This window comes from Dreissena polymorpha, chromosome 5 (genome assembly GCF_020536995.1).
Source record: "Dreissena polymorpha isolate Duluth1 chromosome 5, UMN_Dpol_1.0, whole genome shotgun sequence".
Classification (NCBI taxonomy): Eukaryota; Metazoa; Mollusca; class Bivalvia; order Myida; family Dreissenidae; genus Dreissena; species Dreissena polymorpha.
In genome coordinates, this window is record NC_068359.1 from 127,223,626 (window position 1) to 127,244,257 (window position 20,632).

Genomic DNA, 20,632 nt, shown 5'->3' on the forward strand with positions numbered 1-20,632 from the left:
AATAGAAAATTCGGTCGGCAAACAGCATAAACTGGATGAACAGGTAACATTTTCAACAAACTAAAACTACTTTGAACTATTGCAAGAGATTGTTTGATATTCCAGCATGTAGAGTAATCACTATGCTTCAAATACTGAAATTTTGATAGTATTCAATGAAATATAAACGAAGATAGAGCATGTTTTAATATGTGGTATTCATGAAGTTGCGGATATTTTGATTCCCGATATAGGGCACTTCGGATAACAGAGACTTTCAACAAATTGGGCACTCTGATAACCGAGTTTTATCTTCTACCTGTAATGCATTTATGTATATTATGGCTATACTTACGAAACATTTTGAAGTACGAATCAATTTGCATTGTGAAGCCCGACTAATTGGGAATCTACGCATAACGTAATTACATGCACATATAAAATATAACCAATGGCGTTGTTCCTTTTCACAAATCTTATTACTATTAATTTATATAATTAATATTATAAGTGCAAATTTGAAATAAGATTCAAATGCTAATTTCTGAAGTAATATATTTCAAGTGACGACCGAAAATAATTGTCTAAATGATAAACTGGTTTTTAAGTGGTAAATTGAGATTAAGAGAATTGAAAATACAACGGATCATGTGAATCAACACGACTGTGTTCAATTGAACTTATAGCAGGACTCTAGATAAGGGGAGCAAGGGGTCTTAAAGCGGCCAATACACCTCATAAAATCCTTTGTCATTGGTGCTCATTAGAATTTCATCATGAAGACGATACTAATGCGTAGCCACAAAATTTAAAAGAGATTGGAAAATTCCCTTTATATTGAGCTTTACACTTCCCTTTCCCTGTTATTATCACATTCTTAAGGGATAAGAACATGTATCGGTAATTCTTTTTTAATTTACGTCAGTACATACATTTGTATTTATTGCCTTCTTACTATAGCAGTATTCCACAGCGAATTCTGCATTTCTGATTCACTAAATAGAGTGTGTTATATCTGGTAAAAAGTGGCGAGTTATCTTGAATCGAAGTGCCATTGTCTTTGAGATGATCGGTAAAAGAAGTGTCCATGAAAATTTGGCATCCGACTCTTAAAACATTTGAATTTCCTCAAATACGTTTTTCAACTAAAATTTAACATGTTATTACATAAATGGACATATTGATCTTTTATTTCGATTAGTTGGCGCGTTCTTGATTTATTTCCAAGTATTTTTATTTTGTTGAAATACGTACTGATCATCGAATTCATGAAGATTATCGATGAAATGTTATCTCTTTTTTATAATCTACTGTTTTTTCACCATTTTTTTGCTCCGCAATACGAAGTACTATACCATTAATCGACCAAACAATGATACGTGTCTGAAAACCAAGTGAACAGAACATAAATGCAAAAAAGCTGAAGAACTCAACTCTCGCGCGTGGCTTGTGTTGTTATCTGGCATCGACGTGCCATCTGTTATCAAAGTATCCGCATACCCGGCGTGTTAATGAATGTTCACATATGAGTCGCGTTCTGAGAAAACTGGTCATAATGCATGTGCGTAAAGTGTCGTTAAAGATTAACCCGTGTAGTCCGCAGAGGCTAATCAGGGTAGACACTTTTCTGCCTAAATTGGATTTTTGCTAAGAAGAGACTTCATTTAAACGATAAAGGTCATACAAGCGGAAGGTGTCGTCTTTGATTAGCCTGTGCGGATTTCACCGGCTAATCTTGGACGACACTTTACGCACATGCATTATGCCCATTTTTCTCAGGACAAGACTCATATGTTCACATTCATTAAGCATGCATACACAATACAAACCATTTTTTAAATAAAGCACATTGCAAACTCGTGGGGACAAATTAACGATTCGGTAATACTTTTTGTTATGAATGTGAATTAATAATTTCTACGTATTTGTTTCAAACAGAATGATGTACCATTTTCAACGGAAGTTGGAAGGTCATCGTGCGGTTATTATTGTTTACTCAGGTTAGAAAATATCACGATCCCACAAGGAACATCGGAACATATTTTGGTAGACAGGTACAAGGTCCGCAGCAAAAAAACCTCTTTATCAGGTACAGTTTTAAATATCTTAAACCCGAAATAAACGAAGGGAACAGATAACCAACGTCGTGTGAAGGTTTCTTGAAATTATAAATCTTACGCGTTTTTGCATACGGTATAATGAACAATCTGAATACACCAGTAATAATACTGTAAATTAACCGCGTCTTTTGGCCAGTAGCGACTGAATTAAAAGTGAGTAAAACAAAAGCCGCGCTGTGGTAAAAACGGGACTTAATGCATATGCGTAAAGTTTCGTCACAGGTTAGCCTGTGCAATGCGACTGGACTGGATTTTCGTTTGGAAGAGTCATCCTATAACATTAAAATTCCATTAAAGCTGTCGTCTCTGAATAGCCTCTGCGGACTTCACAGGCTTATATGGGACAAGACTTGACGCACTAAGGGACTAGTTAGAGTCTGGCAAAATTATGAGTTTCAATATATTGTAAAATATTAAATAACAATACATACATTATATTTAACCTAAAAAAAGTAAAATTCTTGGTTTATTAATGGACTACCATTTTTCGAGATCGGTAAAATAATACAGAGTTTGGAAAGCTTTTTTTTCTTTGATAAAACGTCTAGTTCATACATATTGTTTACAATTAAGATAAAGACACTTCTGCATGTGTGGCGCAGTGGTATTGCCTTTGCTTTTGCTTCCAGAGGTTCCGGGTCTGAATCCCGATGAAGGCAATATCGTCTCTTCAACTTTTATATTGTAATCTATTGTAATAAGTTAGGGCTATTAAAACATTTAAGATAGTTAGAATGCGTACTTAATGAGATTTAAAAAAAGACACGTGATCACGTCCCTCTAAAATATGTCACAGACCGCTGGTCATATCTTTCAGTGATTAATATAGGGCACGGTTTGTTATCAAAATAGTGTACCTCAAAATCATGAGGAAAACATTCACACACCACCAGAAAGGTTGAACAAACTATGATTTTGCCAGTACATTCATGTATATGTTTGATTTTGATAATGTTACAGCCGATTGGCAATTGCCTATTTACCGCGTTACTGCTTATCATCATCATCAACAACAACACACTCAGTTATAAGAATTACTGAAACGTCACCCTACAGATTTTACATAATTTGTATATTTGATTTTTTCATTGCACTGACGCCCTGTGACTTTCTTATTTGTCGTTGTTTGTGTTTGCTTTTACAGTATTTTGTTGATTGGAAACGGATAAATATACTGTTACTCTTCAAAAATATTATTTTATTTTTCCGTTTCCAATTACAGTAGTCTCATGTAATTGAATTGGAAACATTTTCTGGCGTCTAAGTTTAAAACAAATATAACTTAAGATCTTGCCTTGCACTTAATTTTATATTTAAATCGGCAAATCAGCAAAAGCATTGCACATCGACCTTTGGGGCATGGAAAAGGAATCGTGGTTTCCTCGTGCTAAGATTACATAACAGGGCTGACGGACTTTGAACTCATACCATGCGTGCATGATACGTGGAACCGCGTCGGACGAACTTTGTACCGATGAGTTCGGATAATACATTAGTTTTTATCAGCTTTATCTTGGTCCTATATAAACGCTGAGCTTTCGCTTACATAGTAGTTCAGAGCGCTGGTGTCGTAGATCTATAACTGTGATACATATTTTGACGCCGATGATGTTTAAGCTTTTGGGTATCGCGGCGTGTCTCGTTGTTGCTCAGGCGGCGCATTTGAAATGGAGTGACTGTGGTAAGTAACGCATTCGATATTGTTTTGAAAAATACCGTTACCGTTTTCTTCTGCAGTTGTATTTGTAATGTATATTTTTGAGTCAACATATCCTAGGAAAATAAGTACTCGTCACAAATATAACACGTTACTATATGATATCTCTCGAATGGTGTAAATAATAGTCCTTATTTAAATTAAAGAGTATTTACAATACAAAATGAATATATTGATTGACTTACTAGAATTTAAGATTGGGCTCCTGTGCAGATAATTGCAGAGGGTTCAATCTTCTTCATCATCAACGTCCGGTATGGTTACCACCGAATAAATTCACATGCACCGGAAATGCATACGCCTATGTCGCGTAGGTCAGAAACGCGTGAAGTCTCACTGCGCCTACCGGGCATTAACTAATGTGCTTATTAGTACAAAAATTGATTTGCCATTTTATGTTTTCACTTGATTTTTATAGGCACGGGAAGAACGGCGCTCACGGTTCACGACATCGACATCCGGCCGAACCCGGTGGTGTTTCCGGGTGAAATGCATTTTGACATTAATATGACGGTGAATCTGAAAATTGACTTGCTCTTCGTCGACATTGAGCTCCATAAGATCACGTCCTTCGGTGAGGCCACGATTCCCTGCATCGGGGACACAAACATCGGAACATGGTATGTTTTTCGTTATATCCGGGGCCTTACGAACGTCAGTCTTTTAAACTATCATTGTCTCCGTTCGCCTGGTTCGATATTATTGGAATAGAAGGAAAAAACAACAACAAACCAATGCTTTAAACGGAAAGGAAATCTGGTTGCTAAGTAGTTAAGGATCTATAGTTAGCGTTCACTTTGTGGACTGTAAACGCCTTATATAATAATATGTTGGTATGTCCGTTTATCTATATGTCTCTGCATTTATATTTGTGTTTGTGATTTGATTTTGTGCGCGTTCACGTGCATTTTTGTGCGTCATACGTCCGCTTATAAGATTCTTCTCATTTTAATTGACACGTGGTCAGATCGACTTTGCAGATCGTCACCGCCTGCTCTAATAACCACCAATGACCTTCTATCTGTACGAACCCTGCCTTTTCCTCATCATATGTATTGTATTTAATGTCGGTCTCTGTATTGACAAAGAACGTGCCAGAAGACGGTTTAAACTTAAGTACTCATAAAGCATGAAAATGAATGGTGGCCCAGTAATCAAATCAAACAATGATAGCAAATTCTCATGCCGTTCGTCGATTTCTTAACACAGATAAGAAGCGCGTTTTTTGTCAATCTTAAATTCTCATGTAGATACACGGTTTGCATGGGTCTGTTCTTTCACGAGTATGTTGCAATTGTCTGATAGAAACGTTAGACAACAATAACTTAATGTATGTGTCAGGCAAGGTCATGTTCCTAGAAATATGTGTTAATTACACATGCTTCATATAATACCACTTCGCTCAGTACAGCTTTCTCTGAGTATTATTTAGTTAACTAATTTGTGCTAATATGGTGGGCAAAAATAACTGCATGTCAATTTGCTAAAGCTCACAAGCTTACATTCATAAGCGCATTAAACATACAACTGCCCGGGCGTTGAGACAATGCACATCATAATAACTGTTTGTTTTGGGATAGAGGTTATTTCGCTTACGGGTGCAAGATCAAATGTCCGAATCTCTAACGGTGCGTGTTCTGATATGATCGGTTGCCTTTTCATGAACTAGTTTAATCGAAGGGAACAGATTACCTTTTCATAAATAAGTACGCGGTATATAATTAGAACAGGCCATTAGTCGCGAAGTGTGACATATACTAAAGATAACACGTCATTTTGTTTTTCTTTCTGTCTTTACAGCAAAAACATCGACGCGTGCAGTATCTTGCCAAGAATCCGCAACGGTTCCTCAGTGGTGTCAACCGACTTGGGGCTGCAGATCGACAAGCTTCTCCTTACTGCGCTCGGTCACCAAGGCACCTGCCCAATCCAACCAGAAACCATTATCCTGCACAACGAGCGCATCCAACTGCAGCCGATACCAGGCGCTCTTGCGGCCATTGCCAGCGTAAGTACAATTACGTGCTGTACCATTGAGAGCTTCGAATGGCTTATATTCCTTCTTTGTGCAAATTTTTAAAATGACCCTTAAGCTTTCGCGGGACGAATATTATAATTATGTTATCATAAGTATCGCGTATGTTAATTAGATAATTATGAAGAACAGTTAAGGACCTAGAAATTATATTCTGCGCTTTTTGTTTGATAATGCGCATGTTATTCCATTTATTAAGGATACAAGTATTAAAAGAACATAAGTAAAGATATGAACATTACATACATACGCCTAATAATGTATTGCATTGATTAAATTTCAATCATTTGGACAATATAAATGTAAGCTCAAACTAGAAATAACGACTTTATATATCATCTTTGACGCCCTAAAAACTTGCTAGATTATTTCATGATTATAGTTTACACAAGAAAAAAACCTTCCAATTTTCAACGTGAATAGATGTCGCCATGATATTATATCCCAATCATCTATTAACTTAAAGCATTTGATAGAACAATCCCCGTTTTATTATCAGGGAGACTACAGGGTAACGATGAAGATCAAGGACGACCCCACGTCAGACGACAATATTGGATGTATGACCCTAGAGGCGGGAGTCAGGCGGAAGGATGATCCAATTGTGGGACGCTAGGAAGGCGAGAATGCATTAAAGTGAAAAACACTTTAGTAAGCCATATTAGAGCGATTGAATATATGTTTTATTTCATTATTTGTTTAAAATAAATAATGGTGTTTTCTGGTTTTTGTATAAAATATAATATTTGTTTTGCAATATGTATTTATATACTTACAAAATAAAGATAAACATATATATCTGGTTTCTTGTTTATGAAAATTATTGACCGCATTGATTCGTATAGTTTTTGCTCGTGAATACACACATATTGTGTTCTATAAAAGATTTAAATTTCAGCATTTTACTATGACTCTATATATTTTTATATCAATAATAAAGATATCCACACACAATACGGACTTATAATAACGAACAAATACAGATAGGCATGCGCCTACACGTAGAACTGATGTCTCATAATGTGTTGCAGTGGTAAGATCCTTGGAAATAACAGTTAAATAAGCGCGTGAAACTCCTCACACGGTGTTATCGTGCGCTGTTTATTGCGTTATTTAGCACGATTTTCATTAACATTTTCATGGATTGGTTCGAAGTCAGCTCTAAATCGGCCAATCATCAAACCCAACCCGATTAAGGTCATTCAGTTAAGTGTTTCAGATTTATGTTTGTACTTTGATTTCTTTGAAAAATTGTAAATACCCCGGTACTATCTTAATGTCCCGAAAATTTGAACAGCCTCATAAGAATGTTATTGAGGTGTCAATCCTACTCTCGGAATGAATTTACTTGAAAATAACCAATATGGGATGTAGCCTCTGAGCGGAGTTAACGTTTTCAACTGCATGTGTTACTTCCCCTGAGTATTCAGCTGGTCCACAAGCCAGTAAGTTCGCATTCGTTCCTTTCCCTAAAACAAATATAGAATAGAGATAACATTTTACGAGCAACACATAGAGCGTTGTCATGAATGTAAGTGAACTGAAGTGCCAAACATTAATATTGCAGATGGAAATTTGGTGAAGAGCAGAAATATTAATATAATGGTTCGTTTGTTCGTTGATTCATTTATTCGTTCAATCATCTTAGATAATATATTCCACAACCAAACTATAAAATAATGTTCTTCAGAACCATGAAGCAAAACATACTCTTCTTGTACAATCTGCTGTCAGGTCAAGAAACTAAACTTGTTTGATTTGTCTGCTAATTAAAAATTGTCAAACGTGCTTATAACTCCAATTGACGAATTCGTTATTTAATTGTTGCTCATTACAACGCTTAAATGTCATTTATTAGTAAAAAAAAACAACCGTGGAGAGAAATGTTTTCTTTACTTTACAATTCGCGTTAAAGACCTCGAATGGGCAATGCATGTAAATATGTATGCGATTAAATAGATCAAATACATATTCGAAGGTTATATGTTACCTTGACATCGATTATTCCCCGCTCTTCTATTGTGAACGTGGCAAATGGCAAAAGAAGTCCCATAGTTGCCTCACTAATGTGTATTTTCAGGGCTGTATAGACACAAAGAAAAGTATATAATAAGAGAATTAATAAAATAAGTTGTATAAAGTTGTATAAGTTGAATAAAACTTATTTATGTTTGCGAAGCAGCATGAAACATTTAAGATAACCAGCTTGTTTGTATTAAAATTGTTTAGATATATAGAAACATAATTATGTACACATACTAAAAAATTTCATGACACTAAATTCGGAATAAAGTGTATGTGATCGCATACTATTATCCCATGGGCAGTTACATGCTAACATATCAGTCACTTTCTTGTTCGAAAAAAGAATATAACATCTGCTTATATCAAACGCTTTTTAGTATGCAATTTACGTAGCGAAATCAATAGTTGCAATGCGTGGAAAAATGAAATAATTCATTAATTTTGATGTTAATTATTTTATCTCCTGGATGCAGTGACCGTAACATTTGATTTTCATGTTTGAACGTTAAACACTACATCGCAATCTCCTAGGAAATAGCCTCTAAAAAACAACTTTTCAGTGGATGGAATGATGGCATTCATGTAAAAACGTGAACGAACATAAAACATAAAATTAAGAAATACATGTATAGAAAGAGGGAATACGTGATGTTAGATTATTATACAGGTGAAACAATAATTGATTCTGACTAATAGCGCTAAAACTAGTTATGTTTTTAATAGGCTGATATGATTACTTGCAGTTTGAAACTTGCATAAACAACAAAGGCAATACGATTGCATATTTTGCTTTTCGTTTGAGAGCAATAGTAATAGGAAAAAACGCACGCATCTAGACTACATATAAATCCTGTGCGAAAAAATGGAGTGGGGAAATAGAAATGAGACGTGTTGGAAATTAAATCACTTTGATTAATTGGATCGATGTGACGACCGATGTTGATTTTTTAAAACTGTATACAGTTGATCAATCTATTTAAACCGACCTTCTCCGTTGGACTCCATGCGACTGGCGGTGTTCACTGTGTCCCCAAATAGACAGTACCTCGGCATCTTCCGTCCGACCACGCCTGCGCAGACAGGGCCTAGTCGAGAGGTTACACATCACTAAAGAGCTTTATATCATGTTGTTGTAAAAATGAATTTAAGCCGGTCTTACTCTCTCGTTACCGATTTCGCCGTTGACTAGACTTTGTCCTAATTGGCTTAAAGCAAACCAAATGCAAGACGTTCACTATTTGACTAAGAATGTAATTTCTCAATCGTTTTCTTCATTAATCTGTATCAACAACAAAAAATAAGAAACCTGAATGTATTTTGTACGCAATGAAATTTCACATACACAAATAGAACCCGGAAGGCAGTGATGTAAGCTTTATACAAATATCACAAGTAAATTGATTCTTTACATGGCATATTTTCTTGTAGACGAAATCTTTGAAATAAGTACCCAAGCAAATAGCTGAACGCATTAATTCAACCGGAAGATTTGGCTGGACACGTTCAAAACACTGAACTTTAATACAAACCTGAGTGTAATCCAATACGCGCCCTTAGCGGTTCTTCCGGTTTATGACGAATCACAAACTGGCGCACACTGTGGACTATGTCCAGAGACATCCGAGCAATCTGTCTCACATGCTCGTTACCGTTGCGTTCAGGGAGTCCGGAGACCACCATGTAAGCGTCGCCGATGGTTTCAACCTGTCAGTGAAGTGTAGCGTTATTGTGTAATGCAATAAAATGTCTACCATAACGTATATCCATTTTAAGCATATATTGATACACCTTTTACCTTACCTTGTATACGTCGTAGTTATCAATAATGGCATCGAAACATGTGTATAGGTCATTAAGCAAATCAACGACCTGAAATAAAAAACAAAAACACTAACAAATATCCAATAACATCATCTGCAGTACTTAAAGTAGACAACCTAAATAGTAGCAATACAAGCAGTGCCTGAATGTTTATTAGCAAGTATTGCTTCTGTGCGTATTTACAGCTGTGCGCTTAAGAACAATGGTAAATAGGTGTTAATCAAGATTTGCATTCGTAGTTAAAAACTTGTCTAGTTAAAGTCGTGTTTGTTTTATCATAATTTAATGCAACTACAAGTAATTAACGTCACCAACATTTCCACCACTACCGTCTGAGGCAAGTTTTATTGAAGGAAGCAATTTATAAACATCATTAAATTAATAAATATCAATAAAAAAATTATCTTAAAATTTAAATAATTAGCCACAAGCTAGTGAACAGAGTAATTTTCTTGAACAAATGAAAACTGTTGTGTTGTGAATGTTCTGCCTATACATGCGTGTTTGCTGATTTGTTTGAACTGTGGGCTAGTGTTGCACAAGTTTAAACAATTATTTAAAATAATTTTCATATTATGTTAAGTTAACTTAAAAAATTTAAACAGGATGAACAAAGAAACACATGATTATTGTGAGCAATAGGACCCGAACGTAATATAAGCGCCCCCAAAAAAGTAAATTAATGACACGTACAAATGAACATTGCGTAGTTCTTAAAATTGTTATCTTATATGCGTTTACGCAGGAACAATAAATACAAAACAAAAAAACAACAATTACACAATTATTGAAATAAATGTTAGAATACATTATTTAGAAAATGAAATGTTATCAACGCATGCGATCTCAAATAACTTTCGTTTCTATGTAGTGTTCGAGCGGTATGACATGTTTAATGCATACTTACCTTTTTTATACTACAGGTTTTTCGGTTAACCGGTTAATAACCGGTTACGGCAAAAGGTTAACCGGTTAATGTTTTTTTGAAACCTCTTGCAACCCTAATTTTTAGTATTTCATGGTCTGCAAGTTTAGCTTTTGTTTGTGTAATATGTCCATGTTTCCATTTAAATTATTCTTGTCCATCGCCGCCTGTTATGCCGTCGAAGCTGCCGACCAGCTTCCTCCTGGCGTCTCGACTTTGGACGAGTCTATCCAGCCCCTTAACTTGCCTATATGCTTGGAATCTGTATCTAGGTCTCGGCGCCAAGTGTTTCTGGACCCCCAAGTCATCCTTTTTCCTTGAGGTATTCAGGTTAGATATTTTCTTGTTGTATAGAATGCAGACCTATCAAGGGTGTCGCCAATTAATGTCTTACGTCTCTAAAGGATCTCTTTTTCAACGGGCTCATTTTTTCTTCTCTATAAGTCTTTGTTGATGATCTTGTCTGGCCAGCGGATCCTGATGATCTTTTTGGGGCAGATGTTGATGAAAACCTGTCATTTCTTCATTGTGGTGACTGTTTATCTCCAGGCATCTGCTTCATTGAGTAGCATTGCATACACGGTGGTTTTGATGAGCCTGATCTTGGTGATTCAACTTATGGAAGGTTTGATCGTGCTTTACTGATGCGGGTTCGGATGTCTGTATTCGTTCCTACATGGTTGTCCATGATGCTGCCGAGATAGGCTATTTTTCCACCTCTTTCAAGGCCTCGCATTGGACTGTAATGGGTGTTTTGTTGGATGCTTTGGTTGTGAACACCCTGATCTTCTCTCTTTTGATGGCGAGGCCCAGTCTAGCTGAGCTGTCCGAAACGATATTTGTCGTTTCCTGCATCTGTTGATTGGTGAGAAGAGCCGATTTGTCGGTAAAGTCGAGGTAGTCCAACTTCTTTAAAAGTGTCAATCGAATCCCTATTCGCTCCTTGTCCGTCGACGTCTTTGCAACCCAGGAACAAGACAGGTAAGAGTAAGCAGCATTGCTTTACTCTGCTAATAACTTCAAATGCGTCGGTGAGCTTCTGCCATGAACGATGATGGTAGTCATCCCTATAAAAGATGATGTTGTTGGTGATCATTTTGGCACTCCGTATCGCCTCAGTAGTTTCCAGAGGGACTTTCGGTAAGCGATGGTAAACGCCTTCTCATTGTTGATAAAGTTAACGTAAAGGGGTGAGGTCATAGCAGCGATTGTTCCGGCATGTTGTCGCTGTACTGTCATGTCCTGAAGACTTGCCGTTCAGCATTTGCTTGATCTCTTTCTTCATGGATGCGCAGCACTTGATTGGCTAATTGCTTGTAGTTGACGGTATCGCCGATGGGTTCGCCTGATCTGGCCTGTTGAGATTCTCTCGGTGATTGAGTACAGGTTATGAACTGGTGGGCTGCCTCTGCTGCTTCGTTTTTGTTTCTACGTACTCTTATTACGGTTTTGCTTTAACCGATCTTGTTCTGCTGTTGTTTAAACTTGCTTTCTGTTCTCTTCTTTCTTTAATTTTCCCTAGCGTTTCTAATGATTTCCACTCAACGTGGGTGTAAGACTGGGGGGAAAGTACTTCCTCGCCTGTTGAGGTCACAGCTTCGTTCACTTTCTACAACTTCTGCTATATAGTTTCTTCTAGGATTCTGGAACTTGTTGGAAAGAGTAACCTTGAATTTGTCTTGCTTCTTGGTGTTTCAGTGTTGTTTTGTAACGAAGGTGTTGTCTAGACCCTGTGCCCAATTCTTTATCAGTCTCAGTTCAATCGGTCGACAAGGAGATGATGGTCCAAAGCAACTTCTGTTTCTCGCCTGATGCTGACATCCTGAACAGAGCGACGAAACTTCCTCACGATGCACAGGTGGTCGATCTGATTTTACGTTGACAGGTCTGGTGACACTCAAGTTCCCTCTTGAATCCTTTTTGGTTGGAAAACACTTCCACAGATGACAAGATTATTGTTTGCGCACAGGTCGGCGAATCCCACACCAATTTCATTTATCTTGCCAAATCGCTTGCTTTTCCAATGAGCTCCTCATATCCTCAGTTGACACTGCTGATACTGGTCGCCTATTACAATTATGATGATTCTTCTTGGTCTCTCTTGGATGCCATGATGATTGGCAGTCTTTTAAAAAGTTGTCATCCTACGCGTCCACTTCACAAGTACAATTGTATTTAATACCAAAAATGCATGCTTGTGAATGATTTTTAAAGCAGACTATTTATTTCTTTTTAGAGGCAAAGAAATGATTTAAGGATTGTATTACGAAAAAGCTTTCTAGTGTTTACTATAGAAGGATTCGTTCCTAACCCGAAATCGTTCCATCGTATGCAAAAGCTCAAACCTATTCCGAGTTGACATGTGAAAAGGACACTTTGTGATCAAAGTATCACTGCATTATGACATTATATCATTCATTGAGGAAGTCGAAAGCATGTTTAAATAAGGACTAAGACAACCATGTGTTGAATTTATTTGTATACTATGCATGTAAAACAATTAAAAAAGGGATGACTGAGTAACATGTCCATCATTTCATTATCTTCTATTGATAGAGTGATTATATTAACAAATGCTGTGCGTGTCAAATTTCGTTTAAACAGCTAAACATTTAACGTACATCTCCTATAATTGACGTCTCTTTATACTAATTAGCCCCATTATTATAAATGACGTCACAGTATTATAACTTAACATGGCTTTCTAAATTGTACGCTGTATTAATTAGCTCGTAGTACGTTTAAAACAACGGATCTATGAGAAGTTATTTCAGCAACAATATAAATAACAATCGTGTGTGTGAATTTCGAAAAGTATTTATTGCTTCAGAGGTTGATGTTGCATTATGTGCGGTATCACAGTTTTACCCAGCAATCCTGCCCAATTTACTTACAAGTCTTGCGAAAGTGTATACGATTTTGCGGAGGTGTCTTACTTTTGACTTTGACATTAATACCGAATAATGTTCGAAAACTTTACCGTTTAATGATCCGAGTGAATAATTGCTAACATTGCCTTCACTTATGTGAGTTATTTCCTCCAACACAATAGCTCCCGTTTTTAGATGAGTGAAAATCATTCAAATAACCCCTTTTCTCTTGACATGGTTTACTATTGTTTTAATAATAAGTGTTCTGAGCTTGACCCTAAATGGCAAAATTTAAATTTAATTAGATTAGTGTTCATCAAATGAAGCTATGTCTCAACATAAATCATTTTCCATTCACCTCTTAATTAAAGATAGACCAGTGTATGGAAGGCCATTCTTGTCGTATTCAATAGACCATACTTAAGTACATGATGCCTCTGACAAACAGTTAAATTGTATCAGTATCAGAATTCTTCATGTAGCGGCTTTGAAGTATTGAGGCAGGATTGTTTACTTCATACCCATTTTTTAAATATTTTGGACCAAATACACAATTCGTATATATAACTCTGTTTTATATTTGCTCATTATATTTTGTTAAATGTGTTCACTTTTCTTAAATGAGCCTGGTACAAATCTAAAGAGTGGTGAAATGTTATTGCGAACGAATAACCTCTTTATTTTGGCTAATAAGTGTTACGTTTAACTGACCGTGTAATTGTTCGCTTAGGTGAGTTGTCAACTTTAATTGCATGAAATTGCCTTAAATATGTGAAATATTTATACAAGTCCGTTTTTTGAACAGACGCGTTTTAGATGCGACTCTGCTTAATAAATTATATATGTTTATTAAATAATTCTCAATAAACAACCATAAATGATACATAAAATATTGCAGTTTAGACACATATATTTATTAAAGAATCTTATACATACATGTACATGTTTTTGTCAGGAGCGTTCATTTGCACTAAGTGCTATCAATAATATGTGCTATTCTTATTAATTATGTAAGTTATCTCGTTTTAAATAATGTTATCCTTACGTAATTAAGGTATATTGCGTGCCAAATAATTTTGACAGACGCCGAAATCTGTTTTTCAGAGCTGTTTTCTTTCTAGGTATATCTGAATCATCCACATGTTAAGCATTCTTTAAGCGACATTAGTTAGAAATACCTGTCTTTAATATCGATTTACAATTTTACGTATGCATTACCTGAAAGGGCGTACTGTCTGCGGAGATGGTTGTAAATCCGACGATATCACTGAAGTAGATGGTAACACACTCGAAGGCTTCTGGGTATACAGAATGTCCCATTCGCAGTTGATCCGCCACACTTCTGCAAACGAAAGGGACGCTCGAATTAAGACATTTGTCATTTTTTTCTTTAGTTATATTTTTGTATTATTTTATTAAACACGTCATGTTGATATAAATACATCCATAGATTTCAAACACATGTTAACATATATGTTATTTGTGGTCATGTAACATGTTCATTAATATTTTATAATTAATTTTGATTTAAGCTTCATGAAGATGACCAATATACTGCACGCTTGAAAGCAATAACACATTTAGGTTTTGATATTTATGAAGGGTTATACTATGGTATTTAAATATTGTAAAAGTACACATACTGTTCAAGAACTGTGTTATATTATTTAGAAACGAACGTCATTAACAAGGAGGTTTTAGAATATTTAACGTATATAGTAATTCGCCTTACGTTTAAGGTCCTGATTATTGAAAGGCTTAACAGTGTTTAAGTCAAAACCCGCCGGTTTATATGGTAAATGTCTAAAACACATGTCCAATAAATATCAGACAGTTCTCATCTTGGCATGACCATATACAACAATTCTTTTAAATGTTTCTCTCCTGCAGGGTGGCCAGTGTTTTCTCCACGACAAAACATCTTAGGTAACTTGTTACTCTTTTTGACAACAATACAAAACTTTACACTAATATGAGCGACATAGAGAAATTATGTCTCTCATTCTTACACACCACCTCCTAAAAACCTAAATCAACACTGCGGGGAATCACGTGATCACAAAAGTACATCGTACGCACAAAATGGCAGAAAAAGCTCTCGCTTAATGACGAACATCAAGGTATTCTCATATTTTATAATATCTAAATTAATGATAACTATGCGCAAAGTACCCGCTTAGTCTCCTTATGTATTCTGGTAATTGTCGTTTTTCTTAGATTTTTGTAGTTTTCTCAAACATTCAGGCACAATAAACGATGAAAATTGTACATCGTCTGAACATACTTTATTTTGAAGCGTTTGCTATTCAAAATGAGAAACAAACAAATAAATACAACAGTTTTTGCTTTCTAACATGCTTAGAATATTTCGTACAAGGTTTTCCACGTTGTTTAAGCTTTTTTAGATTTGTGGCGAGGGATTTGGAAAATAGTACATCGTCTGAAAGTTTTTTGTTTGAGTACATCGTCTGAGCGGTTTTTAGTACATCATCTGAACTGCTTCTGTTTTTACTTTTAATGCGATGTTTATGATAATAAAATTGTAATAACATCTGTGATCAGCCAATAACTTTATTTATAACGCTAGTATTCTTTTAATTTTACTACAAAAATCAATAGGCAAAGAAATCCTTCATGCCCATCTGTGAATGTGTGTTTATTCAATGAGTTAAAAATGTATTTGCTGTTATATTGTCAACTGTATGCTATTATATTTAAATTTCAGAACTGAGATCAGATTGTACTACACAAGGTCCAAGAAGACTTTACCATGTATGCCAACAGCAAATCGATTCCGGCAAAGGTCTCTCTACAAATCGATGGGCAAATAAATTAAGCCCTCAATATGAAGTGGACAAATTACACTGGATTGCTTTTGATTGTTTCATATTAAGAAATAGACAGCAGTGAACGGAATGAAACAAGCTTCAGTAAGGGCAATTGTATAAATGCACTACCATGACCACGAATATGTGTGCTTAGGTACAGCTAGCTTGATTTGGAAACGTCACCGGGCACGAATCTCTGTGCAAGACTGTTTTCCAGGGCACGTTATAGGGAGGTCGACGCCAAGGCCGTCAGAAGAAAAGCTGGTTGAATAATGTAAGAGTGGACATCCCTTTCAATGGATGAAGTACTCTAAGCAACACACAACAGACCTGACTGGAGAAGGATTTCTGTATTGTTGCCTCTCATTCCCCCAAACAGCCGAACCGCTCAAGGGATTGATGAGAAAATTATCACCGTGATATGACTTTAATAAATCTTGAGAATGACTGTGATAAAGAATTTATTTAACAGTCATATATTTGAATTTGTGAACATGCCAATCTATGTACTGTATATGAGCATAATCTTTACCTCTCTGACTATGGCATAACCAATACAAAGCACTGGAAATTTAGTTTAGTGCAAATAAAAATTGCATTTGTTACATAAAACATATGATGTTTAGTTTCTTATCTTTAGCTCACTTGAGCACAAGGTGCTCATGGTGTTCTTTTAGCATCATCATTTGTCTTTTATGCGTCGTCAACCTTTTTCCTTGGTAGCACTCTATAGGTAACATTTATTGCTTGATTGTCATGAAACTTGGTAAGAAAAGTTGACCCAGTGATATCTTTGTCGTGTTCAAAACTTGGTCACACCAGGTCAAAACCTAGGTCACTTGGTCAAAATGAAGAAAAATATTGTTAACACTAGAATTCACATTTATCGTTCAATCTTCTTGAAACATGGTAACAACGTATGTCTTAATGATATATCAGCTTTCTTTGAAAATGGTTAAGGTTCGTTGAAAAAGATGGCCGCCAAGGGGGCATATTTGCTCACATGGCTATAGTAAAACCTTTTTTACACTCTAGAAGACACATTTATACTTCAATCTTCATGAAACTTGGTTCGAACATTTGAAAAACATGACCACTAGGAAGCGGGCCAGTTTATCGTGCATGGCTATAGCAAAACCTTGTTAACACTATCTTTAAAAAAAATATTGCTGCACTGATGTTGTCTATTGGAACTTATATCTTACAATGAAGAAAATACGCAAAACACTAGTTGTAATGCACCACATGCTGAAGTGTACAAATGCATAATTTCAACATTGCGCTAGGCTATCGACAGCAGTATATTCTGATAGGAAGACATTCATGTACCGGGTATAATAGATATAAAATATATAATAAATATAATAGTCCTCAAAATGCTTTAATCCAGTAGATTTCTCTTGAAGCAGCATAACTTTTGTAAAGTGTATTTGCTGTTTTTTGCTAATGTCTTTTATCTGCCCCCCCCCCCCCTCCATCAAATTGGGCACATGTCCGGTAGGAAGTTATTTTATCAGTTATTTAGCTTCAATAAAACATTTTACTTCCTGCGTGTGGCAACTTCTTACGATCCCAGTCAAGATTAAATAACACATACATGTATTCGAGGGCCTCTATATGATGTTGCATATAAAAAATAACACTAGGTCACAATGACTTCTTTATTAACATTAAACTTTATTTAATGACATAACATTAACATAATTTGTATTTTGCATAAATAGCACAAAGCATTCTTAAAGCATTCGGAAAGTCTATAACAATTCATAAAATTGGTATTCAAAGGAGGTGGTAGAATCTGATAAGAGTTAATATTTGAGATGTAGAAATGCAACTATTTCATATCTTAAATACATTAGTACAGACTATTTTACGAATATGTATCTCGTCAAATTGTCTGCTTGTGTTGTAGTATTCTCATAGCTTTGAGATTCACACGATATCGATTCCACTTAACTGTGCGCTTTTCGTTTTGACTGATCCATTGTTAATGTTAAGAAGAAAATCTGATTCAGTAGCGTCATGAATGCCACGGCATATTTTTCACAAGATGGCTGCTGCTCAAAAAGAGCCCTTGCAGAAATGCTTTTCTTTGCTCGCTTTTTGGGCGGAGATACTTTATACAATGGTGAACGAAATGGTGACTTAATGGGCGTTAGCACAGGTGTAATTTGTTGCAGACAAACTCCAGTGTGACATGCAGTTGACGAAATGCATGTTGGTGTAACTAATCGTATTGTTTGCGATGTTTTCAAGCGCTTTCTCTTCAAGCGATGAAGCGATAGACTTGACTTTGGCGTATTCTGAAATAACAACACAGCTATATATAACAGACATCTAATTATACCAATTTATTTTATGACATCAATATTTTATCTTCACAAAAATAATTATATATCGATTAACACATATATGTAATTCAGACTAACATTTACATTTAATATTATATAATACCTATATTATTGAAGCTTGGCAAAATCACCGCAAGCTCAGAGCTGCCACTGTTTCGAGCCGAGCATTATATTTTTAATAAGTTCTCACATGCGCCAAGTATGTAAACAGAAATGTCACATGCGCCAAGTATGTAAATAGAAATGTTAAGTTCAGTTAAGTTTTACTGCAAACTACATTTGGTCTCTTTAAATATAAATATTTGAAAAGCCAAGGATTTTCGTCCAAATAACATACCTCCTATTACATTATTGTCATGCTTTTATATAAATATTCAGACGATGTACTAATTTCCAAAGTACTCGCCACAGATCTAAAAAAGCTTAAACAACGTGGAAAACCTTTTACGAAATATTCTAAGCATGTTAGAAAGCAAACACTGTTGTATTTATTTCGTTGTTAGCCGTCTTGAATAGCAAACGCGTCAAAATAAAGAATGTTCAGACGATGTACAATTTTCATCGTTTATTGTGTCTGAATGTTTGAGAAAACTACAGAAATCTAAGAAAAACGACAATAACCAGAGTACAAAAGGAGACTAAGCGGGTACTTTGCGCATAGTTATCTTTAATTTAGATGTTATAAAATATGAGAATACCTTGATGTTCGTCATTAAGCGAGAGCTTTTTCCGCCATTTTGTGCGTACGATGTACTTTTGTGATCACGTGATTCCCCGCAGTGTCAAAGTTCAAGTGGCCTCACCTTGGCAGGACCTTATATAGCAGCTCCTCTGATCGTTTCTTCTCCTCTAGGAACGCCTGTGTCTTCTCCTCCACCATGCCCTCCAGGTTGTTGGCATATTGCTCCATACGCTGTAGCAGCACGTCCAGAACGTTCTTTGACTCACCATTGTTTCTATGATGAATGACACATTAGACGCTTATCATAAATATAGCGAAATAGTAAGTATTGATGTGTAATTTGGAAGCGCTATTTAATCTAAGAATAAATGACTTGCTTTCCAGAATAAGAACAGCGATGGATGCGTTTTCAAACAAAATTGCATAAAAGAAAATTACCAGCGTGAAAAGGTAAATATGATCTCATCTTTAAATTTACATAGTGGTTGAATATGTACAAACTTCGCCGCGTACCTCGTCATTCTTATTTTCTTCAGAAATTTCCTCACATTCTGGAACGTTGGTCTGTCCGACGGAAGTTCTTCCCAGCACTGGTTAGCAAGTTGAACTACTTCCGGTATATGCTCGTGCTCGTTCAATATCGGCCGGCAAGGCTTGATGCCGCAATTCTTGATCATTTCCACGGTGTCTATAAATTAAAAAGACAGGGCGGAGTATATGAACAGTGCATTGCTGGGGTTATTAAAATAATATGTTGAGTTCAGAGTTATGAACGTTTAATTGTCAAGGCTGAACTTCAGATTGTCGCGTCGGAGGTAAGAACATTGTATAGTCGCGGCGGACTTCATATCGTTGTTTTGTCGCGGCAGAGTAACTACCATTGTACAGTCGCGGCGCAGTTATTATCGTTGCATGTCTGCGGCGGTGTTAAATTGCATAATCGCGACGAAATTACATACATTGTAAAGTCCCTGTGGGGTAAGAAGGATGGCATATTCACGGCTAAGTGATAACATTATCGCCATGGTAGAAATAAACATCGCACCTTCGCGACACAGCTATGGACATTGCACAGTCTGTGCGGTGTTAAGAAATTGCACAGTCTTCGCCTACTTATGAAAATTAAATTAACACATCTGACAGGTTTAAATGGAGAATTTAGCCATAGGACTGAACTCGCACGTACCGCTGACTGATGTGTACCAAGATTCCTCGGTGAACGGCTCGGCTCGCGTGCACATCTCGTACAGAATGACGGCGAAACTGTACACGTCTCCCG

At 36.1% G+C, this 20,632-nt stretch overlaps 2 protein-coding genes across 2 annotated transcripts in view; one reads left to right on the top strand and one right to left on the bottom strand.

Moving 5' to 3' along the window:
- Positions 1 to 3,614: 3,614 nt before the first annotated feature.
- LOC127881873 (uncharacterized) lies at positions 3,615 to 6,647 on the top strand. Its single transcript, XM_052430046.1, has 4 exons — positions 3,615 to 3,780; positions 4,235 to 4,436; positions 5,617 to 5,824; positions 6,351 to 6,647. Exons 1-4 carry the CDS (start codon positions 3,705 to 3,707, stop codon positions 6,465 to 6,467), a joined length of 603 nt encoding a protein of 200 aa, XP_052286006.1. The 5' UTR covers positions 3,615 to 3,704; the 3' UTR covers positions 6,468 to 6,647.
- Positions 6,648 to 7,260: 613 nt separating this feature from the next.
- LOC127831623 (atrial natriuretic peptide receptor 1-like) overlaps positions 7,261 to 20,632 on the bottom strand; it is a 32,297-nt gene continuing 18,925 nt past the window's right edge. Inside the window, exons 16-24 of the mRNA XM_052356602.1 lie at positions 20,540 to 20,632; positions 19,863 to 20,041; positions 19,475 to 19,614; positions 14,711 to 14,834; positions 9,677 to 9,745; positions 9,406 to 9,580; positions 8,863 to 8,961; positions 7,842 to 7,933; positions 7,261 to 7,320 (exon numbers count right to left, since the gene is read on the bottom strand). The exon at positions 20,540 to 20,632 is cut by the window's right edge and continues 78 nt beyond it. Coding sequence (XP_052212562.1) covers positions 7,261 to 7,320; positions 7,842 to 7,933; positions 8,863 to 8,961; positions 9,406 to 9,580; positions 9,677 to 9,745; positions 14,711 to 14,834; positions 19,475 to 19,614; positions 19,863 to 20,041; positions 20,540 to 20,632 — 1,031 coding nt within the window. The remainder of the gene's footprint in view (positions 7,321 to 7,841; positions 7,934 to 8,862; positions 8,962 to 9,405; positions 9,581 to 9,676; positions 9,746 to 14,710; positions 14,835 to 19,474; positions 19,615 to 19,862; positions 20,042 to 20,539) is intronic.